At 27.6% G+C, this 24,836-nt stretch overlaps 2 protein-coding genes across 5 annotated transcripts; both read left to right on the top strand.

Annotated features, from left to right (window-relative positions):
* The first annotated feature begins 3,308 nt into the window (after positions 1 to 3,308).
* Positions 3,309 to 10,124, top strand: TAF7 (TBP-associated factor 7). Of its 4 annotated transcripts, none has more exons than XM_089744613.1 (7): positions 3,309 to 3,388; positions 3,639 to 3,701; positions 7,099 to 7,215; positions 8,516 to 8,649; positions 8,740 to 8,859; positions 9,222 to 9,293; positions 9,635 to 10,124. In XM_089744613.1, the coding sequence occupies exons 3-7, from the start codon at positions 7,101 to 7,103 to the stop codon at positions 9,794 to 9,796; spliced, it is 603 nt and encodes a 200-aa protein (XP_089600739.1). In that variant the 5' UTR covers positions 3,309 to 3,388; positions 3,639 to 3,701; positions 7,099 to 7,100; the 3' UTR covers positions 9,797 to 10,124. The 4 variants fall into 4 exon arrangements, with proteins under 4 accessions (XP_089600739.1, XP_089600740.1, XP_089600738.1 ...); XM_089744614.1 differs by having other exon boundaries at positions 3,324 to 3,388; positions 7,096 to 7,215; XM_089744612.1 differs by lacking the exon at positions 3,309 to 3,388 and having other exon boundaries at positions 3,395 to 3,701.
* Positions 10,125 to 20,979: 10,855 nt separating this feature from the next.
* Positions 20,980 to 24,502, top strand: LOC111301806 (IQ domain-containing protein IQM2-like). The gene is made up of 8 exons (XM_089744610.1): positions 20,980 to 21,157; positions 21,771 to 22,277; positions 22,359 to 22,539; positions 22,623 to 22,711; positions 22,815 to 22,902; positions 22,985 to 23,224; positions 23,333 to 23,434; positions 23,523 to 24,502. The coding sequence occupies exons 2-8, from the start codon at positions 21,799 to 21,801 to the stop codon at positions 24,267 to 24,269; spliced, it is 1,926 nt and encodes a 641-aa protein (XP_089600736.1). The 5' UTR covers positions 20,980 to 21,157; positions 21,771 to 21,798; the 3' UTR covers positions 24,270 to 24,502.
* Positions 24,503 to 24,836: the final 334 nt, after the last annotated feature.

Here is a 24,836-nt window from a genome sequence, read left to right as displayed (position 1 = left end):
TTCATCCAAAATCATTTAGTATGCAAAATCTAGTTGACTCAATTAATCAGGTACCAAAACCAATCGATCACCTTAGCTATAATGGTCAAAAATTGAGTAAAATTCAAGAGTCATTAGATCCCTTATCCAAACTAATCAATCCATTTGTCCTAAACAAGCTCAAAAAACTAGTTTCAAAGGAAAAAATAATGTGTTTTCATTTCTTAAGCTTCTCAAATGGCTACTTCCTCAATTCTTCTATAAATTTGGCATTCCAGCACACCAAGAAAGTTGATGAAATAAGAGAGCAAGATCAAATAAGTCATATTTTCATTTTCTCAAAGAAATCAAGAGTTTTAAAGCTTAAATTTAATATCTTTTGTATTTCTTGTATCCAAAATATTTTTGTGTTTCATTCATCATTTTTTTTTGTACTTCATTAGGCAAACACTCAACCTTGAGATATATTTTAGTTTGTAAAAATCATGTAGATTATCTTGTAAGCAAGAGATGATGTATCCTCTTGATTGTGTAAAGGTAGAGATTTCTATTTTAAGCCTTAGGAAGAAAAATATAGGGTTGTATTCTCAATTCAAAATTAGTGAATTGAAGCTTTAGTGTAAACAACCAAAAGAAGGACATAGGTGCCTTATGAAAAAGAACCAAACCTTTATAAATCCTTGTATTTAATTTTTCTATCCTTATCGCTTTACTTTGATTATAGTTTATATTTGCTTCAAGTTCATCGGTTTATTGTTATTTGTATTATATTTTGATATTAGTTTTAATCTTCCATTGAATTAAATTGAAATCTATTTTTGAAAAAAAATTTGAAAAAATCCAATTCACCCCCTATTGAATCACTCTCTCACCTAAAAAACTAATAATTTTGTAAATATCTAAGAAAAATAGCTAGAAATTAAAAGTAAATTGATACATAAATAAGTGAAAATAAACGTAAAATTAATATCATTTGAAGTAAAATAGGTAAAAAGTATCATAATACATTAAAAAGATGTTATGATAATTCTAAACATAATAAAAAGTAAAAACAACTATAAAAAGATATTATTGTAAAGTAAATAATTATGTTGACAACGAAAAGTTTTAATTATTTATTGTTCCTATAAATATATAAGAAAAATAGTTAAAATTAAAAAACAAATTAATAATGTAAACAAATGATAAGTAACATAAAAGTAGTATCATTTGGAGTAAAATTAGTAAGAAGTCTCGTAACACACTAAAAAAAAGTTGTAACAATTATAAATGTAATAAAAAATAAGAACAACTATAAAAACATATTAGTACAACGTAATTTATTATTGTTTTTGTAAATATATAAGAAAAATAGTTAATAATTAAAAAATAAATAGGTATCATAAGCAAGTAAGAAAAATATAAAATTTATATTATTTGACATAGAATTTATATGAAAAACTTATGACAATTCTAAATACAATGTAAGATAAGAATAAATGCAAAAAAAAATTATTGTAACATAAATAATTAAATAGATAACGTAAACTTTGAATTGATTATTATTTTTATAAATATATAAAAAAACTAAAAATTAAAAAATAAATTGATAACATAAATAAGTAAGAAAAGTATAAAATTTATATCATTTACCATAAAATGGGCAAGAAGTATCATAACACGCTATAAAAGAATTATAACAATTCTAAACATAATAAAAAGTAAAAACAACTATGAGAAAATATTTTTGTAATGTAATAATTAAGTAGGTAACGTAAAATTTTAATTAATCGTTATTTTTATAAATATATAAAAAAATAACTAAAAGTTAAAAAACAAATAAACAAAGTAAACAAACAAGAAAAATCGTAAAATTTATATTCTTTGGTATAAAATAAATACAAAGTGTTATAAAATACATTAAGAAAGAGTTATAATAATTTTAAAAATAATAAAAGTCAAGAACAACTGTAAAAAGATATTATTATAATGTAAATAATTAAATAAGCAATGTAAAATTTTAATTAATTATTATTTTATAAATATATAAGAAAATATCTAAAATTTCAAAAAAAAAAAACAAATACGTAAGTAAACAAGTGAGCAAAAGTATAAAATTTATATCATTCGGTGAAAAATGAGTAAGAAAGATAATAATACACTAAAAAAATTTATGATAATTCTAAACTTCTCTTACGAAAATATTATTATAACATAAATATTAAGTTAGTAATGTAAAATTTTAATTAATTATTGTTCATATAAATATATAAGAAAAATATCTAATAAATAATAAAAAAAATTGATAACTTAAACATGCAAGAGAAAACATAAGATTTATATCATTTGATGTAAAATGTGTAAAAAGTATTTTAACTCAATAAAAAAAGTTATGATAATTCTAAATATAACAAAATGTAAGAACAACTGTAAGAAAATATTTTTGTAATGTAAATAATTAAATCAATAACATAACATTATATTTTAATTAATTATTAGTTTTGTAAATATATAAGAAAAATAAATAATAATAAAAAAAAATATTTTATCGTAAACAAGCGAGAAATACAATAAAATTTTTCTTATATTTAAAAGCTATCATTATACAATTTTTAGTCTTAAAAATTTATAACATAAATATTTGTGTTGTAATTTTTTTCATTATATAATAAAAATATTTGTGTAATAGTAAAAAGCGTTATATCTTAATCGAGTGGCATATCAAATATACTAATTTTTTATAAAAAAAAAAATAAAAATGTGCTATTAAAGTATCTATGAAAAAATCATACAAATAAAACAATACAATGATAACTTTAATTTTTATGATTTATGTTAATAAATTTTTAAGGCTAGAAAGAAAAATCATACAAATAAAATCATAAAATACATAACAGAAATAATTAAAAAATAATTTTAAAATTAAAAAAATAACATAAAATAATTTATATTTTAAAATTAAAAATAAAAAATTAGTAAGATGAATACTAAAATTTATATTAATTACTTTTGTAGCATTGTTATTTATTAATAATTAAAAAATAAAAAATTTATTTATTAAAATAATATGTGACATAACTATTGTTGAATTTTAATTTGAATGTTATTATTTATAGATGAAAATAAGTATAAAATATGTAATTTATAATTTTTATTTGTTAGAAAAATAAAATAAATAAAATTATTTTTATATTTTTCAGTTGACCTGTTTACCTATTCTTTTATTTTTCATTGCTTTTTAATTTTTATAATTTTTATGATTTTTCATAAAATATCATAATATTTTATGATATTATAATAAAATTTATAAATTATGATCTTACTATGAACAAATGAGAATATAATATCAGAATATAATTAGATTAGATTAATATAACAAAATTATTACTTTAAGAAAAAAAAATCGGGAAACAAAAGTAAAAGAAGAAGAGTAGGGTTCTTCGAAAATCTTCTCCTCCTTCCTTCCCTCTCTCACGCTCCTCTTTCTTCATTTTTTTTTTTTTATTTTCCGTCTCTCTCTTCAATTCAAGACTATATCCTTTAAATTTAGATTTTTGGACACCTTTTTGCTTACTTGTTTTTCAACTATTTGGAGGCTTTCTTTTTTTTTTTTTTTTTTTTATAAGATTAATTAGAAATAAGTTAAAACTTGTCTCTGCTGGGTGTTTTTCATCGAACAGGTGGTGAGAATTGCGGATACAATTCTCCAATCGGATTGGCTTCACTTTTCTCTGATTGATTGGGTACTTCTGATTTCTGATGTTTATAAGTTAATAGTCAAGTGCTTCTTTATATTCTCATTGTTTGTGTAAACTGTTCATAATTTAATATTTAAGTGTATTTTCATATTTTTTCTTGAGCTGTTGCCTCTATCAATTAGTCAATTGGCCTATTTTTGTTACCAAATCGGCTTGAAGACTGCAATGCTGCTTCTTTCATTATTGAAAATGCCTAATATTGTTTATGGAGATATTTGTGGAAAGATGAGCGGAAAGCTTTTCTTTTCGGTGGCTTTAGATTTGTAATCTCATAATTAATTCATAGATGCCCTTAGAGAGGCTTAAGTTGCTGAGTAACAAACAATGGAATGCTTATTTTGCATTTCAGTTGACCAGTGAATTATTCTAGTTTGGTTGTTTTAGGTTCTGTTCGATGTCTATGTAAAAGGTCTAGAGAGGCTTATGCGATAGACAAGCACAAGATATAAAACTTTGCTTCATGGTTAAAAAAAAAATTGGTGTTAGGACATAGGAGTTACTTGAGAGTTGGAGCAGTTATTGTTCCTTGATCTAAAGATGATACTAAAATGGATGACCTTCTTTGTTGGCAAAGGATTGAAATAGACATGTAAAACTTTTGATCAATCATTTAGGGATTGGTAGAATTGTCTTTTGGAAAGAGAAGGAATATGGCTTTAATTTTACAAGTTTTTGAAAATCCATTATTTATTTTATAGAACTTTCCAAATGATCTTGGTTTTGAAGTTCCCCAACAAATAAAAAGGCAAAAAGTTCAGGCATCATTCAGAAGGAACCTATTGTCAAGAAGCTAGTGAAGAAAATTTTTTTCATAACTTATTTTCTGGAAAGAAAGAACCATAAAGAGTAACAATGTATCATATATTTGCATCATAACTTTTAGTATCTTCACATTTGACTTTACTTTATCAGAAAATTATAACTAATCGTCAGTATTCCTTCTGCATGAAACTTTCCCCAGCTCTTGTTGAAGATTCTGTATTGTGAATCTTGGTTACTAGACTTTTAGTAAGACTGCTTATATATCAATGCAAATTAAAGAAGTTCTTGCAATCTTATTGCACAAATCCTCAAATCCTATAGTAATTGAATTCACAGTTAATTAACATTCCTTTAATGACAATCCCAAGTTCCTTATGGGTTGCATTTTACAAGCTTGATAAATGCTTAGGTTACTAAAGGGTTTGCCTAATTTCTGTGTTGTATATTAAAAGATTTGTCTTTTCTTCTAGGGTAATACCTACAAGGACCAATCGTGTTTTAGAATTTCATGTCAAATAATTGGGTCTTGCTCTGCTGTGCTATTAAAATGTTCAATAAAAGCTTTAGGTTAATTAGGTTTCTTTTATTACATTATCTTTTAATTACTTTAAATGTACATGATTATCAGTGCTAAATTGTTCTAACTCAAGGTTTAGTTTGGTCAAATTATGCTAACAGTCATTATACTCTATTGAAATTTGAAATTTAGTCCCTATAATGTAATTCATACAAATGTAATCCTGGTAATATTTTAATTTAATAATCTTAGTCCAATCACTAGCTCTATTAAATTTTTGCTATTAAAAATGCTAAAGTGGCCATTAATTTGATGACGTGACTATTGACTTTGAATTGTGGCATTTTGATTGATTTAGTATGTAACTGATGATGACATGGATTTAATGAAATTTTCTCCTTCCTTCTCTCTCTAGCTTTTCCATATCTCTCTAAATATAAAACACTTTCTCCTCTCTCTAACATGAACAACTGGCAGCCACCCTATTTTCTAGAAACCAGTGACCAGCCACTGTGCCGCCCATCGTCCTCTGGTGCTGGATATCTCCCAAAATTTATCTCCAAACTCCTTTTGGCTGCCTCTTTCCTTTTCTTTGGTTACTTTTTCCTAAAAACATATGAACCCCTTTCACCACTCCAATCACCTTTGTTTCTTAGTATGTTCTTCCTCATAATCTGGCCTCCTTCCTCACTAAATTTGTTGCCCCAAATCCCTCTGAAATACCTTGAACCTGAAACCACCAGGTCCTATGTTTTTGACTCCTTTCTCTTTCCTTTTTTTTTTGTTGGATTTTTTTAATGTTTTGTGTTGCTTCCCTTAAGGGATGATGCTGGATTTTTTTGGTTTGTGATTTTTTTCGTAATTTTTTGGGTAAGATGGGGATTTTTGGATGGTGGTTTTCTGTGGAGTCTTTGGGTAGGTGGTGATGGTATTTTGGGTATATGGTGGTTCTCGTAGGTGGTGGTAGACTTGCTTTGGGTCTAATGTTCAGGTCCTGCAACTTTGATTGCATTTTGTTTTATTGTTTTACGGTTCAGGTGAAGAAAGGCAAGAATACTGTTTTACAAGTCAACTACTATGATATGGTATCTTTAGAATATACGTCTGGAAATGACTTGTCAGTGAAGAATGATTTGCATGAAAAAAATTCTTATGCTTATATGGATGGGTCGCTCAATTTCCCAAGACTAGAGAAAGGGATTTTCCTTCAAAAGATGAAAAGTGCTTATCTTCAAATGGGATGACTTCTTTAGAAAATTTTCAGCTGTAATTGAACGATAGTTTCTACAGTTAATGTGCAAAGTTTGAACCAAGACTTGGAATCTTTAAAGTTGCAATCCTTTTCTTTTTTAAGTTGTTTTTTTTTTCTTTTTTTGTTTTGAAATTAATTTTTTAAATAAATTAAAAAAAAAAAAACTGATGTGGATTAATAGAAATGGCCATGTGGCATTTCATTTAATCCATGTCATTGTCATTTACATTATAAACCAATCAAATTGCCACATAACCAAAGTCAACGGCCATGTTTGCATTTTTAATAGAAAATTTTAACAGTGTTAGTGATTAGACTAAGATTATCAAATCAAAATAGTATGACTACATTTGTATAAATTACAATACATGGACTAAATATCAAATTTCGATTGAGTACAATGACTGTATTTGACCTTTTGGTGTTTACGCTGATTCAAGCCCTTTTTATGATTAAATACAGTGCTTAGAGCCTTTCTTCTATGTGGCTTTAAATTTCATTTGTACCCTATATGATAGTCAATTCAGATTTTAATATTAGTGAATTCTGATTTTAAAATAAGTATAATTTCTATTCAGCTATAAGTAAAGAGAACTTCTTGTTCATATATTAGTAAATGATATTTATGATGTGCTTAGCTATGCTAGTTATCATGGTGTGCTTAACAGTATTAATTTTAAATTTGGTGACAAAAATGAACTTCTGAAACTATATTGATCTTAATTGTTATGATTGCATGGTATACAAATTACAGAGCTTTGTGATTTGAGCTTTGTATCAGTTTCAAGATTGATGGTTGACTTGGAATAAGCTAATCTTTGTTCCATCCTACCTTTCATTTCATTTAGCAGGCATGGATGAGCAATTCATACTTAGAGTTCCACCGTCTGTTGCTGAGCGCATAGATCGGCTTTTAAGTGAAAATGCTTCATTGTCTGAGGACAAATCACTGGATTTGGTATTTTCTGGTGAGAAATTTTACTTGACCATACAAATGCCTCATCAACTGTTGCTTTTGTCTACGTGTTAACACTTGGTGTTCTTTCTAAACTCTCAGCTTCTATTAAACTTGCTGCTAAGAAGCTCTTGGTTCCTTTAATTTAATTTAGCTAAACATTTGTGTGGTTAGATCACTTGTACGTACGCTGTACCATAATCTTTATTTTGTCTTTCTTGTTGATTTATATATTGGCCAAGCCATAGAAGACCCAACTGTCTTTTTTACAGTCTTTTTCTAGTAAAGTATATCTTTGTAACCTAAAGAGTATGGACTGTCATGCAACTTTATTACTTTTCCCTGGAGAAATAGAAAAACAATTGATAATGTTTATAGTTTAGGGTTAGGGCTAGGGCTAGGGTTTAGGGTTTAGTCTTTTCTAGGAAGGTGTCTCTTTGTGGCCCGAAGAGTATGGATTGCAAAGCAACTGTATTACTTTTCCCTGGAGAAATAGAAATATAATCCACTTCACAGTTTGGCTTCTTCTGCCATATGTTTTTCCATTATATGTTCTCTCAAAGGCTCCAATAATGTCATTTGACTTATAAACTTGATTGGAGATTATCTAGCTTCTAGCTCATTGTATTATTAGACAGATGGGACTGAACCTAAATGCTGGACAAGAATGTTTCATCTTAGTGAATTTATCTTTTGCGACACCTTTATTTGGATACATTCAGTTGTCATTGCCTACTAATGCAATCAAGGAGAGTTATTGACCTTCTTTTATGATATTGACATGTCATTTGGAGATGAAACATTGCTGAGCAAGATAAACATTTGAAACAAAGAAAGAAAGAAACAATTTTGTTGGCAAGTATTTATTACTTTAAGAAGGCAATAGATATGAGTTTTATTGAGTGTAATAGCCTCTCCAGCCGGCTCCCATAGTGTACTTATGTAGATTTGCATATAGAGAGTAGTACATGGGAGTTATTACCTTTAAAACAAATCTGTCTTATAAAAAAATGTGTGAGCCTACATGGATGAATAATTTTATTCTTTGAATGGTGATTTGCTTTTTATGGTTTTGTGCTTTAGAAGTCCATTAGTCTGACCAGAGTGACACTTTCTTGAATGATAGGAAGAGTTATTGTGCAGCAGCAAATAATTATTAAATACAATATTAGCTCTGCATGTTTTCCAAGATAAAGTGATTAGTGATTACCAAAACTGAAGTTAAGATTGTGCATCTATTATTCACATCATCAATATTATTTGTCCGTTGTCTCGAGATATTTGTGAATGTTAAGCTTCTCCTTACTTTGCAGAGGATGGGAGGACTGGTACATTTGTCATTGGCAATGATCGTTTCCCTGCATCTCTCTTTGATCTTCCTTGTGTTGTTGAGTCATACAAAACTTACGATGATAGTGCCTTAGTTAAAACAGCTGATGTCGGCCAAGTATGGTACTTGCTATTATTTTTTACTTTGATATTGTTATGCATGGTTGCTTCACTTCTAGTAAGGTCATATTAACTGTTGTTGTTACAGATGATTTTGGTCAGAGAGTCAGGAGATGCATCTCCAGACGTAGTGGAGTACAGACATGGTCTCACCCCTCCAATGAGGGATGCACGGAAACGAAGATTTAGGAGGGAGCCAGATCTAAATGTATCAATAAACTTGGTTCTTCTCAAAAATCTTTTTGTTTATGCATACTCACTTTAGAAAAAGAAAATTTTCTCTGACTGTGTGGAAATTCTAATTTATAGACATAACTTCATAATATATGCCCTGTAATCACAATGATTCATAATTCGTTTTATTCTTTAAAGGGGGAGTGATCAAATGTAAAAGGAGCTACATCAAAGTCTCTTATATTTAGCCAATATACTTTTGCTAAGAAGTGACCATGCTTTCAGCACTTCTATCTTGTGTATGGGAGTGGGAGTCACTGAGTGTTAATGCAGGTGTGGCTGTTTCTTTCCTTCTTATTTAGTAGTTTTACTAATTCCAGTTATGTTATTTTGCAGCCAGAGTTTGTACAACGTGTTGAAAAAGATTTGGTGAACATCATGTCTGGAGGAACAGTTGAAAACCTCGATATCCTTGATGCAACTAATTTCAGTATTGTTTCTTTGTCTTTGTGCAACTGCTGCATTTTTTCTAGTCCTGAAGTAGCCACAGATGGAATAAGATTCCATGGCTGAAAATCAAAATCATATTATTTGGTTCAGTCAGTACTGAAAACTAAATCACTTTATTGAAAAGTTTCCATAATTCATGTGATGGAACCATACATCACTTCCTTGATGTGTGATGGCCTTTGGATAGTAGTGGAGAGATTGAAGGAGGATTCTTTTTTTTTTTTTTTTTTAACTGAGTACTTGATTGTATGTTTGTCCTCCTGAAATGGTTGTTGTTATACCTTAATCTTGGTTTACATGCTGAAGTCAATGGGCAAGGTGAAGCTGGTGATGACAATGCTCGCAATTCTAATAAGAAAGCTCCACCTGCACCTGCAACAAAGGCTGAAGCTCCAGGTACAGGAGGCAATGCTGGGGAACCTGATGGAACTGACTCTGATGACTCTGATGAGTCAATGTGAATTCAAGTTCCATACATGGCTTTTATAGTTATGTGATTTGGCCGAGGATTTCCATACCATCCATCAGCTTTTCTGATATGCTTTTGAAGATGGTTCACAGCTTCAGAATTTATCAGGGTTAACTGATCTGTTTTAATATTTGCCTCTTTTTTATTTTTGGTTTCATTTTGTTATCAACCCCAACATATTTTCGTGATCGGGATCTATGTAGTGAGTTTTCCTCTTGAAATGCTCGCTGGATTTGCTTATTCAACCACATGGAAGAACTGCATGTGCAATGTACTACTATTGTTTATGCTCAATGTAGATCATGTAATTTTAAACATTACATGTTGATGACATGAAAACGATCATATGATGCAAAAAAAAAAAAAAAAAAAAAAGCAGTACAGTTTAAATTATAATAAAAACTGCATAGCGGTTTGATAAAAAAAAATGTGTTTGGTATGTCGACATGAATTTAATGCAATATAAATGTATGTATTGTCAATTTAATGAAATATGAAATATTGTTTAGAATTAAGATATAAGAAAAAAAATTTTGGAATTTCATGGAATAAGTCGTCAGTTTTCCTTTGTGTGACTAGGAAAGGGAAGTGTACTGTGATTGAAAATTTGGATGGATTTTTGTAGTAGGTAGTAAAAATTCAGCAACAATGAAACTTGCATCTCTTCTGAACTGTATGAATTGGGCTTAAATTTCAAACACGTTTGTTTGGACTTTGGAGTGTGGATTGGTCCATGCTCCATAACAAAACTTACTAACAACTAACCAGAATTTCCAGGACTTTTGAGCCTGGGAATGCGATTTATAAAGTATTTTTTTTTAGAAAAAACAAACAAGAAAAAGAAAATGTATGGACAGCAAAGCCAGCTAATGAATGCTGGAAAATGTTGGAATTTGTGATGAAGGTGAGTGTAATTTCCATGTGCATACATAAATTATTATTACAAAAAAATAAATTTCCGTACCACCGTATGCTCTCTCTCTCTGCCCTAATTTTGTTATTAATTTAACATTGAATGTAAATGGCAATGAGATGTCGAGGAGGACACAACACTGAACACAGACGTCAACTTGTCATTACTTTTGCAATACTAATTCCGGCACAACAACTGTACTTCTAAAAAATTAAAAAAAAAAAAAAAGAAAGAAAAACAATTGGATTTTTTTTTCTATTTCTAATTAAATGCTAAACCCATTGTTTTAGTGCTTTAACATATGGTATACACCATTGGCGCTGTATGATCATATTTTCATACTTGATCAACAATATGCGTCGGTGTCTTTTCCAGTTCAATTTCTTGGGGTTTGGTCAAATCCATTTAATATTTGTAAAGTCAAGTCCAAAGTTCAAACCAATGAGTTTGGGGGGACCCGTTCTAAGTGTGGAAATTTTCTATCCAGTATTATCAGTTTGTCAGATGTCGGAAGGAATTGATTGGAGTCGATGAGAATCAAATATATTATATTATTTGTAAATTTTAAATTCAATTTTTGCTAATTATTTTTTTTATAATAATATTATAAATTTAATGTGAATCTTCTTTGAAATTTATAGTTTGCTCTGACCTTGTGTTAAAAAAAAAAAATGAAGGAAATTTAGGAAAAAGGCAACTAACAGGACATTGGAGCATAATTTTGAATGACCACTTCCACGACGTTTAGTGTTTTTAAAATAAATTGCGTAATAATTCAAACAAGTGCATGGCAAGGGAATTTCTGACGAAGTTCTCTCCTTACTTAACGCCACAATAGTCCAATTCCATAAGCTTACTTTTGAGATGTCAAAAATTCCAAATTCGGCCAATAAAATTTTCCCTTAGCAATAAGGATAAAATTTTAGAATGTTAAAAATTTAAGCTTAAATCTAAATATATATGAATTTGACTTAATTTTATATTAAATTTATCTAATTATGTTTTGATTTGATTAGTTTGATTATTTAATAATTTTTTATATATATGGATATAAAATTGTAAGTTTTAACAAGAGAATCTCTACTTCTACAAATGAAAGAAAGACTATGGTAATTAGAAGCAATAGAATATATGTTCACTACAAAAATACTTTTTGATTCGCTAATGAAAGGGATATTTTATTGAATAAAATAAAAAATTTCATTTAAAGCATAAGAGTAAAAAGCCATCAAACTAATTTTCAAGAAAAAAATCATCAAACTAATAAAAAACAATTTCCTTTCATAATACTTAATTTAAAGATTTTTAAGGATATTTGATGCATGATACTTCTGTTTATGAAGAAATAAATTGGTATACTTTTGAGTTGGGGTGGTGGAGTTTTGACAATTGGCCAATCAAAAGATGTTGCTTGACAGGCTGAATGGATGTGCATACACAGACTACCAACAAACTTGCTTCAATTCTTCACAACACCTTTCAGTAATGGAGCCTGTTTTATATATTTTGATGATTTTTTAGGGAATGCATCGCAATCAATGCCATTTATAGACCAACGTTATCAAACCGACACCATCTACTAATGCTTCATTTTTATAGCCCAGATTCTCACCCACTTTTGAACCATAAATTCTAAGGGGCCTTTGGTTTTTAGAATTTTAGATTTCGAATAATAATGTAATTCTAAAAAAATATGATACTTAGAGATTTTTTTTTTCAGGATATTTTATGTTCAGATTCATTTGTTTCTAACAAAAAATGTCATAAATAATATCCTCCAAAATTTTTTTAAAGATTATTAAAGATATTTTCATCCAAAAAATATCTTGAATAATTTTTTAAACCCTAAATTTTAAACTCTAAAAATTAAGAATTAATAACCACCTTATAAACACCTTTAATAAACCCTTTAAATTTTTTAAAAAAGGATTATTCAAAGATTTTCTAATAAAAAATACCTTGAATAATCTTTTTATAAAAATTTTTAAAAATTATTCAAGACATTTTTTGCTAAGAATACTTCAAATAATCTCATTTAATTTTTTATAAGGGATTATTAAAAGTATTTTTTATGTCAAACGTCATATATAAAACTAAATTTTTTACAAGCAGAAACTTATAACTGACTTATTTTCACTTTCAAACATATTTTTCAAAATAGTAACGACTATTTTACAATTTTTTAGTTAGGTTAAATTTAAAAATAATGTTATTTTTCTCATGAAATCTTAGAATATCATAAGAAGAGGTGAGTTTTTTATTCTAAGACTTTGGATACTATTAGAAATTTATCAATTTTTTTTGAAATCATATTATTCTAAATTAAATGTTAGAATTAAATACCTAACAACATAAATTTGCTCGAATCAAATGCTCCATAACGGATGTTGCTAAGGATGAAGCCATAGACTTTACTCTCCCTTTAAAATTGCCAGTTTTTTTTTCATGAAATTGAAAAAATATCTTGCTTTAAATATATTTAATGTTAAAATTTTAAACTTTTTTATAAAAATGATTTTTCATGATTTTTAATGTCAAAAAATAAAAAATTATGAAAAATAATTTTAAAATATAAAAAAATATGAAAGTTTTAATGTTAAAAAATGACATAATTAATTTGAAATTCCAAAAAAAATATGGACAAAAAAATGCAACATAGTGAGCATATTTTTGCTCCACCCTTCTAAATTAAAACAGAAATACTTTTCATTTGTAACAGCTTAGAAGAAAAAAAAAATTGAGAACATGTAGAGTGCATGTGCTTGACAATTAATTTTACATATTTTAACTCAACCATTTTTCAACTGAATGCCCTTTATGTTATGGTGTGATGCAAATATATAAAGCATTATCATATTCTTGATATTCTTGATGTTTTAAGCCATATATTCATCATTGAAATATTTGGTAACAATCAATAAATTCAAACATTTAAATGTTTCAAGTTTAAAATGAGATAGCTATCATTAAACAAATATAATTAGTATTTGATACACTATTAATATAAATTTTTAATTTTAAAAATAATTTAAAGTGATTGACACACATCTTATTTTTATTTTTAATTACTTTTTTAAAAAATTATATCATAAGAGATATATGTCATTTTTTAACCCATTTGTGAATTTTAAAAATTCTATTAATAATAGATGGAATCATTTTTAAAATAAAATTTGGAACATTGAAATATTTCCAAGGCCAATTAATTTATTCGTTTTATCTATTACTCTTAATTATACTAGAAATAGCCACCTTGCTAAATTGAGGTGAACTATTTTTCTGTAAACAATATTTATTATTATTTATCAATTTTTTATTATTTTGAATATATTTTGAATTATTTAAAAAAATAAAAATATTAAAATTAATATATATAATATTTCATATATTGCAATTATAGTTTTTTTTTTTAATTTTCTATATTATATTTTACGCATTGCATTTTTATTAATCATTTGATCGAGTGCATAATTTTCAATTTATTGTAGTTTTATAATTTTTGTAAAAATATTTAAAACAAAATAAAAATAATTTAATTTTTTATTATGTCTTTTATATTTATATTTATCACATTATATTTTTTATTTGATTATAATATTTTAATATGTAGTTAAGTTTTATGAACTTAGTTTAATATGTAAATATTTAATAATGATATTATAGTAATTTTTATAAAACGCCACATGTCAATGAAATAATTGTAAATATATTGCAGTAATTTAATATATAATTACTTTTATACCATATTAAAATTTAAAACGTAATTTAGTAGAGATATTATAGTAATTTATTAATTATGACAAGAACATATTTTTGCAAGTATGGTAGGAAGGGCATTTTAATAATTTTGATTAATTATAATAAAAAAATAGTTTCATAATTATAATAAAAAAGATATTTCAATAATTATGATAAAAAGAGCATTATTAGTAATTTGGATTGATTATAAAAGAAGAAGCGTTACAATAAATCTAGACACGTATAAACTAATAATTAAAGGGGTATAATTATCATTTTAAAATATGAAAGAAAGGATGTTACTATAAATTTAAACACGTATAAACTAACAATTAAATAATTAAAGGAGTATTATTGTCATTTCTATGAAGACTATTTTTAATATATTATATAGATATGTTAGGACTTAGGGTGCATATGACATTATCATTGTCGGATTAATAAACTCAAAAAGTTATCTCTCACTCCCTCTCATTTTTTATTCATCCTTTTTTTTTTTTTTGGATGTCTTAAAATAATATCTTATTTTATTTTTTCAACACTTAAAATTTTTCTTTTTTATATTTTAAAATTATTTTTATATTTTTTAACTTTTTAATATTAAAAATTATGAACATTAATTTTATAAAAAATTTAATACTAAATATAATAGTGAAAATTTTTCTTTTAATTTTGTAAGAGTTAAAGAGGATACGCAATTTGAAATGAAGTATTTTTATACAATCCTATATATATATAATATGTATTTATTATTTGTTGATATATTTATTTATGAGAAAAGAAAAAAGCCTGAGAAATTTTCAAAGAGTTGCACATTTATTTTTTCTAAAGATTTGACGTCAATCTACATAACGGGCTAAGTTGAAAGATAGACCGACTTATCCCTTTGTAAAGAAGACTTAAAAAATTTTGTGTGTTGTTGAAATTTGAGGTATAAAACAAAAGAGGAAGCTACGATGCAAAAGGCAAAATGTGGGTTGTTAATTGTCAATGTGCCTGCACACACTAATGGTCAAAGGACACTTATCTCTTCGCTTTTGCATTTTCAGAGCACTTTTCAACTATACTATTCCTCCCATCTTCGTAAGCAAACAAATGACGGCCACGTTAAAGGTGATGTGGCCTGTGGGTCATTTCATTTTTTATTGTGGTTAAGTTCGATACCTGTCAATTTGATAATTTTAAATTAATATATTATAAACATATATAAAAAAAATATATAAATGTAATATTTTAAAATTTTAATAAAAATTATATAAATTTAATAAAAATAAAAATAATATTTAATGTGCACATATAAATTATAATATAATGATTTTTATATTTTATAGATATTAAATATAAAATAATATAAATATAAATATATAAATGATCAAATCTAAATAATACTACGTGTGTCTTGAGGCTTATGACATCCTTTTGTAGTATCAAATCGGAAGAAATAATCAAACCTAGGATGTAAATTTAAAAATTTCCGTTAATAAAGTTAAATTGGGTTTAAGTCGTCCATTGCTCGGACTTAATAATTGCTATTAATAAATTTATAAATTTATGAATTTCATTTTAGTATACGGGTTCATACCGATCAGAGCTGGATATTAAACTACCACTCCCTTGCTGTGTTCACTCCTTTTTCCAGTAGGTAGGTCAAAACATTAATTTTCACTTTCACTTTCATTTCCTTTTTATTTATTTTAAAAAAATTAATAATATCAATGTTATCTAAATTATAGTGAAATAAAATTTTTAATATGCTATTTAAATTTTAAAAATTTTTCATATGATATATAAATTATAAATAAGGATAAAAAAATTTTAAAAAATTAAAAATTAATTTAAAATTGTAACATTTGATTCAATTTAGATTGTTTTTTTTCTCATTCGATTTGAATTAAATTCAACTATTAAATATATATATTAGGTTCAGATTGAATTTTAAATTAAAAAATAAAAAATTAAATCAAATTAAATTATATATTTTTATTAGTTTATATATATTTTAAATTTTTATAAAATAAAAATAACTATTTTATATCTAAAACTATTTAAATATATTAAACAACTATATTAAAATTATATAAAATATAAATTTTAAAAATCGATGAATTGAATTGATAAATTTTGATTTGAATCAGATCCTATGAAAAATTGATTCGAATTTAGATCGAATTTTAAAATTTTATAATATTAAATATTATCCAATTAACTATAAATCTATTAATTAATGTGATATTTGAATAATTATTTGTACTTCAAATATCATCATTTAAAATTAATTACATTAAAATAAATACATATTAATTAATAAATTTATAATTCAAATATTATATTAAAAATTTTAAAATTTAATTATCGCATTAAATGTTTTAACATAATTTAAGACCATTCATAACATTTATTTTTTTTAATAAATATTCTTCTTATTGGTGCAAATACTAAATTGTCTTGCTTGTTGATTTGTTTTGTAGTTCAGCCCCAACCCAAAAACAAAAGGAGAAGAATAAAAATCCAGCAAACGTCAACATAATCAGACGCAGACTTTTTTTCTTTTTAGCGTTTGGGCGGTGGCTTACAGTAGTACCACCATTCAAGACAACGCGCATCGTCATTGAAGATGACAGCCAGCATGCATTCTCGTCGGTGCTGCTGCTGCTGCGGCAACATCTATCTATGCAAACCGCGACGTCAATCTTTTAAGATTATTTAACATTATATGTATAAAATATTTTTTATTAAATAAAATGGTTGGTAATTAATATGTAGATTTTTAATTCATTAAAAGAAAATATTAATACTTTTATTAATAATTTTAAATAATTATGTTAGGATACTCATTATTTTTTTTTAATTTACTAGAACTAGAAAGTTGAGGTAGGACTAAAATTTTCTTCTCAGCTGTTGTGGCCTTTTGTGCTGCACAGTGGCTGGAATTTATAATATTTAACTTTTTCTTAGACTGAAATTACATGTAAAACTAATAAATTTACAATAACAATAATTAGGATAATTTATATATATATAAATTTGATGTTGAAAAACATTTGAACTGATAAAAAAACATATATTTTTTACTTATTACATTTTATATTGTTATTTTAAATATTTATATTAATAGATATTAATAAAATTTATCTAATTTATAAATAAAATTTTATTTTATTAAAAATTTATTAGATAAATTTATCTAATAATAAGATGTATTCCATTTATAAGAAAAAATTTATTTTATTGTAAATGTTAGGCAATATAAATAACTATATTATGTTTGATATATAATTATTATTTAAAAAAAAAACATTTGTAATGTACAAGAGTATAAAAATTTATATTCCTAAAAGTAGGTACTAATAACTAGTATGATTTATTAGTATTCTACTACAGTCGTCATTATTCAATTGGCTTTATGGCGTGCTCTCCAGCTGTAACCTTGGTGGTCATAAATTAAATGTTAATACGTCGTTCTTTTGTTTTATTCTTTTAGATGGATACTAATAATTTAATTCATTTGACCCACTTGACTTGAAGTGTCGGTTAAAGTTATCCATACTTCAAACTTGTCTTTAAATATAATTCATGCCCCAACAATTGAATCAAATGTTTTTATTTATTATCTTTAATTTTTTGTTTAACCATTCAAAAAACTTATAAAAAACATGTAAAATGAAATTTCGATTTCTATCAGTTTTCATCTCGTCTCATTTCTGTGAAAAAAAAAAAGAAAAGAAGTTTCCATTCATTGTATACCTGTCCACCTAAATTCTTTGACAGAAGAACAAGTCAAATGTTTAACTATTATTATGAACTCCAACGTTGAGATTTAAATATTTTTTTTCTGATATATCCTTGTGACAGAATTATCTATTAAAATGTGTTCACCAAACAATAGAATATTAGGTAATAGTAATATTTGAATCCCTTCCCTTCCCTTCCCTTCTCCTCCAAACGCGTTAATAGGTAGGCGTCAAGCTAAATGCTCAGACCCAAATTACCTAATCGTTTGGCATTAGTTTTCTAAAATAATAATAAAAAAAAGGTTTGGTACATCTGTATCTCTCACTCCGGACAACACAACGTGGTTGAATTGTATGCGGACACGTGGACATTAACCTTTCATACAGTGCAAATTACCCTCGTCTTCGCTTTGATTTGCACGGAATGGAGATCCCAAATGATAGTTGCATTTTGTCTGTATGCTTTTCCTCTTGGTTTTCTACCTTTATTTAATTCAATTTCTAAACATTGTAATTATTCCTCGAAGTAGACGTGGAACAGATGGACTAAAAGCGCATCCCTTTATTCACCCTTCAACATCTGCTTGGTTTTTGTTTTTGTTTTTTTTTTTTTTTTTAATTTTTCTGGGGTTTGACTTTGTTGCAAAATAACAACTGCGTTTGGGAGACGAGGTTTTTCATTTTTTGAGGATGTGATTGACACCTTTTTGAGAGACGTTGGCTATAGTATTTATGTATGTTCTGTTTCCAGGTAACAATCTTGAATTCCAGATGTTAGATGTTCAAGCATGTGTAAAGCAGAATCTATATGTGTTGCCGCCTAAATTAACTCTGCTCCATTTTCAATTAGTTACTTAGTGAGACATGCATGCAGGCATGGACATTTTTTTGGAATTCAATTTTTATATATACTTAGGTTAATTTTTTCAGTTACATTGTAGATCCAAAATTGACTAGATGTATATAAAAATATTAGAAATAAAGTATAGTGATGATGTGTAAAGTTTGACGGATCACAATTTGCTCATGCACATTTTCATCAGAAGACGACGGTGCTCCTTTCACGTAAAAATATTGTTTGTTTTGTTTGAGTTAATGTTATAAATAGTTTTTGAATTATAATAAAATGTTTGATGTGATATTTGAATTTTAAAAATATTTAATATAATATTTAAAAATTTATTTATTTGTTATCTATCATTATTTAAAATCAAGCATATTAAAAATAAATATCACATTAATTAAATATAAAAATTCATCACTTATAAATTTATACTTCATATAAAATTTTAATAGATATCATATTATAATTAATTAATTATAATTGAATGATTATAGATAGTACGCTCTCATCAAAACATTTGTTCGGGATTCCATTTACAAGTCAACTTGGGTGTCATTCCCCAAGAATGCAATATGCAAGGAAGTTTCAATGACTTTGAGCTTTCATTTTCATCCAAAAAGACTACACCTGTGCAAATACATCATCAATCAAAAATTTTTTTTGATTAATTGGAAATACATCACCTATATTGTAACCAAACCATTTTGTTGCCATATTTTAATCCCCACATCAATAAAAAAATGTGATAATTGTAGACTAGATAAACAAATAAACATTCTCTTTGTCCCATTTGTTTTGTTTTTTTTTTTTTTTTATGAAATATTTCAAAATTATATCATTTTTTTAAACATTTAAAATTTTTATTTTTTTATTTTTTTTGACATTAAAAATAAAAAAAATAATTTTATAAAAAATTTAAAATTTAATATTAAATATATTAAACCCTAATTTTTTTTAAATTTTATAAAAATTAATACATGATAAATATTTTAAGATGAAAGGAATAGTAAAATAGTCCAAAAGTCCAAGCAAAAGTTGGTCGATCTACATATCTAACTAGTAAGTACGTTTCTATTTTCATTCAAACGCAATGCACACAAACCAAAAAATCATTAAATCATTTTTAAAACCAAACAAAAAAGGTTGGGAATGAAGCTAAGATTTCTTACAAGTTGGATGACGATAAATAAAGCAGTGATTTTTTATGAATAATATTTTTAAGAAATTATAATTTAAGAATAAAAAAATTAAAAATTTAAATTTAATAAATATTATATTTAAAAAATGCTTGCACAAATCAATTAAAATAATTCAAAACAAAAATATCTTTTTTATTTTTGAAATAACAATGATTTCGTATGAAAATGATCTCTATATTACACCCCAACTATTTCCACGAATATATTTCTATATTTTAGAAATAAATATAGTGCACAATTTCATTGTACTTTCTACTATGACCTCCTCTTTTTATAATTAATTAATAACAATTTTGCAACACCCTTTTTTGACATTTTTCCCCTTCCTACTTTTTCTTAAGTTTCTTTTGTTTTTACAAAAATCATAAAAAACCTAGAGATTATTTTACCAAAATTGTTATTTAATCTGATAAACATTTGGCTCGAAAGCAAAGATATAAAAAAAAAAAATAATATTCACATCTTTAAAACTAAAACTTTTATATCTATTTTCATATTAATTTCACTCCAACTTTTTAGGTTGATTATTTTCATTTTTTATAAATAAATAATATAGAATTAACAAGTTCAAAATTTTTGCTTGAAAATGTAAAAAACAAAAAAAAATCAACAAAAAGAGGGAAAAAAACAAAAGATTTGCAAGAAAAAGAAAGGAAATCTCCGGCGAGAAGTCCATTCCACGTGGTTGAAAAGACAAACAAAAAAACACTGTTTGGGTCTTTAAATTTCCGAGTTACCGTCTCTGGCTACGATCCGAGGTCGAATTTAACAATGCTACTTTCGTTGTAGGCGTTGAGACTTGAAAGAGTTTCTCTTTCAGAGAAAAACAGAGAAACGGAGAAAAATCTCAAGAATCTTCTTCTTGCCCAGTTAACCCAACACCTTACTTCTTATTTTTTCTTTTCCTCCCGGTATTATACAAGTCAAGGTAATGTTTTTCTTTATTCTCAAGGCAATGTTTTATACAATTCAAGGTAATGGTGGTCTCTGTTTTATCTGTTTTTCTTGGTTTTGATGAAATGGATGTTATTAGTTTGTTGTTCTTTGATTGCGATTACATTGTAATATGCTTTTTTTTTTTAATTTTCTTAAGTGAGCTTCTGGGGATTGCTTTACTTGATGGTTTTGGAAGATCCAGAGTCCAGTCGGATTCTTTATTTTGTTTTGATTGAATGATGTGACTTTTTTTTCTCTTTCGCATGAGATTTTTGGAAATTGTTTTTTTTTTTTGTTTTGTTTTGTTTTGTTTTTAATCTCATAACTCATTGATAATGAGTGCATGACTGCAACGGCTACTTTGCTTCTCTGATTATGTTTTTGTCATTCGTCAGACAATGTGAAGAAGAGAAAATGAACTGCTTTTGATTCTAATAAGGTGGAAGATTTTTCAAGTTTTTTCTTTTTTTTGATGGGTTATCTTCAACATCTGTTCTGGTTTCCCAGAAGTGGTTACCCATTTTTATTTATGACATGAATCCTGCTATATAATCTATATATTTAGCATATAAAAAAGGCCAAGCTGAGTTCAGTTTGTTTCACAGAAATCGGTGCCCCTTGTTGTCAGATCAGATGGGTATTTCTTTTTCCTGCCCATTTGCTAAATGCAGTGATGTGGAGAATGGCTTAGAATCTGTCATTGTGAAATCCATTAGTTTTGGAGATGATGGAGTCAAAACACCCGTTAGATCTATCAGTTTCAAAAGTTTAGATTCAGAGCCGGCGATATTAAAATCAGTAGGTTCTGGAAAGATGATATTGGAGGGATCTGTTAGCTTTAAAGGGATAGATTTGGAGAGAATGCCTTCAGTTAAGTCTCCTCCATCAGATAAACGGGAGAATTTGCCCATTGAAGCTGTCAGTTTAAAGAGCAAAGCAATCCATATTGAATCTCCAAAACCAGATTCTTTGTTAGAGTCTCCAAAACAATCACCAGTTCCGGATCCCAGCAATCCACAACACGAGGCGGCAATAAAATTGCAAAAAGTGTACAAGAGCTTTCGGACAAGGAGAAAGCTAGCAGATTGTGCAGTTCTTGTTGAGCAGAGCTGGTTTGTATTATAATTTTATGTTCTATACTGCCTTTGTGTACGTATATATATTTTTTAATGCAATTATTTGTTATAATGTAGGTGGAAGCTCTTAGATTTTGCTGAACTGAAGAGGAGTTCTATATCATTCTTTGATATAGATAAACATGAAACTGCTATTTCGCGTTGGTCAAGGGCAAGAACTAGGGCTGCCAAGGTTGGAAAAGGTCTATCAAAGAATGATAAAGCTCAAAAACTTGCTTTGCAACACTGGCTTGAGGCAGTAAGTCAATTGCAGTAGAAATGAACTTAGTTTACCATTGTTCTTCATTATCTGTTATTGATTCCTGTTCATGTGTCATTCAGATTGATCCAAGGCATCGTTATGGACACAATTTACACTTTTATTATAATCAATGGCTCCATTCTCAGAGTCAAGAACCCTTCTTTTATTGGTAATTTTCTTTAACTGAATGTTTTGGTTCATTAGTAAGAAATTTTGATTCTAGGTTCAAGAAATTGAAACTGAAAATGGACATACTAGTTTTGAAAATACAGGCTGGATATTGGAGAAGGCAGAGAAGTAAATATAGAAAAATGTCCTAGATCAAAACTTCAACAGCAGTGCATCAAATATCTCGGTCCAGTGGGTCTTTATTTCTTTTCTTCACCTCATTTTCTCTGGATTTATATTCAAAATATTACAACAACAATTATCCACTATACAGATGGAACGGAAGACCTATGAAGTTATTGTGGTAGATGGAAAGTTTGCATACAAGCAAACAGGGAAGCTTCTCCATACTACCGAAGAAACTAGCGATGTTAAGTGGATTTTTGTCCTCAGCGCATCAAAGATCTTGTATGTTGGGATGAAGAAGAAGGGTACATTTCAACATTCTAGCTTCTTGGCTGGAGGTGCCACTATTGCTGCTGGAAGATTAGTTGTTGCTAGTGGTGTCCTTAAGGTATAGCTATGCATATTATCTTTCATATCTTTTTTGTTTTTTCCTGCTCAGTACACTTTATGTTCTGCGACACTCTCTTAACAATAGTTACTATTACTCTGTTCACAGGCAGTTTGGCCTCACAGTGGTCATTATCGTCCTACAGAAGAAAATTTTAATGACTTCATTTCATTTCTAAGGGAGAACAATGTCGATCTTACGGATGTCAAGGTTAAAAAAAAAGTGTTATATGCTTTGAGCATCATTTTTTTTTCTTGCAAATGAAAAGAATTGTTGACAATTCTTTTGTCACATTCAGATGACTCCAGTGGATGACGAAGAAAGCTTGGTTGGCAAACAAAGAAGCAGTAACCATCTCAGATGCAACTCATCTGAAGAGGACTTAGAGGCTGAAGAGATCTGTGTCAAAAACTTGATCAAAGAGGTAGTTGATTCAAGGGAACAAGAAACTGGTGCAGCTGTTGAACGCCTCAAGTCAAGGAGGGTCGTCAACCTTAGTAGAAAAGTGACTAATCTTGGAATACCAAAAAGAACGGAATTGTTTGAGATGTCAAATAGTGATCATAGAGCTGTTGTGCAAATTTGCAATGACAATTTGATGGATTCTCCTTTGGAGGATTCAGAACAAGATTCAATGGTTCCAAAAGAAAAGATTGATGAAAATCATGTAGATAATGAGGTAGAAGACATTCCTGAAGAATCAATTCTTCAAAGGATTAACTCTAAAGAAGGAATGAACTCATATCAATTAGGAAAGCAGTTGTCATGCAAGTGGACTACAGGAGCAGGACCCCGAATTGGCTGTGTGAGGGATTTCCCCTCGGAACTCCAATTCCGTGCTTTGGAGCAAGTGAACTTGTCCCCAAGAAGTGCTAGCTACTTGAAATCATACTCTTCTCCTCGGTCCACTAGTATCCTAAGTCCAAAAGTTTCCACAACAGCAGGTGCTAGCAAAGAAATGAGAACCCGAAGTTTACCTGTGCTCAAGAAGGAAAATTTGTTGCAGAAAAGCATCCATTCCAGATTGCATCCTCCCCGTTATTAAGAGGAGCAGTTGTTGGTAACATACCATAGTCTAGAGTACATTCCCAGTCAGTTCACTCTTTAGTGTGAATAGAAAAGATGATATAAGAATTCTTCTTCATTCTTCTCAGAAGTAGTGATGTACACAATTATTTTGATTTTTTCATCTTGTATCGTAAGATGACCGGACAATTTTAGGAATTTTGGGTTTAATGCCCTTTGAACACAAAAGGAAAATAACTTATTTTTTGGCAAGTAGCTTTGCAATTGTAAGTTTCAATGGAATTTTAGCAAGTTTTCTACTTTAAATTTCACAAAATTTGTCCCTTTTACCATTTTTTCCCCTCTTGGTGAAAAATTAACAAGATAGAAGGAGCAACAAACTGGCAGGAGCAGCAGGTATCATCATAGTTTCTAGTTTCTACTCAAAGATGACTTGCATTTCTTGTATGATCCTTGAGGAATTAGGATGCCCTCGAAGGAAAGGAGTCGCTCCAAAGTAGTAAACTTGACAATTTAAAACATAGTACGATAACATAATATAAAAATAATATAAAAAAAATACATGACACAAAGGTGACATGAAAAT

The sequence above is a fragment of the Durio zibethinus genome, chromosome 15 (assembly GCF_047325235.1).
Source record: "Durio zibethinus cultivar Kanyao isolate XHJ-2024 chromosome 15, ASM4732523v1, whole genome shotgun sequence".
Lineage (NCBI taxonomy): Eukaryota > Viridiplantae > Streptophyta > Magnoliopsida > Malvales > Malvaceae > Durio > Durio zibethinus.
Note: the sequence above shows the minus strand (reverse complement) of the source record. Positions and strands in the feature narration are given on the sequence as shown.

Excerpts from the sequence above, each read along its gene's own strand:
- LOC111301806 (XM_089744610.1), top strand. The coding sequence starts at position 21,799 with ATGGGTATTTCTTTTTCCTGCCCATTTGCTAAATGCAGTGATGTGGAG. Across the intron at positions 22,540-22,622 it reads TGCAACACTGGCTTGAGGCA|ATTGATCCAAGGCATCGTTA; the intron begins GTAAGTCAATTG and ends TGTGTCATTCAG. Across the intron at positions 22,712-22,814 it reads CAAGAACCCTTCTTTTATTG|GCTGGATATTGGAGAAGGCA; the intron begins GTAATTTTCTTT and ends TTGAAAATACAG.
- TAF7 (XM_089744611.1), top strand. Across the intron at positions 7,216-8,515 it reads ACTGGATTTGGTATTTTCTG|AGGATGGGAGGACTGGTACA; the intron begins GTGAGAAATTTT and ends CTTACTTTGCAG. Across the intron at positions 9,294-9,634 it reads GAACAGTTGAAAACCTCGAT|GCTGAAGTCAATGGGCAAGG; the intron begins ATCCTTGATGCA and ends CTTGGTTTACAT.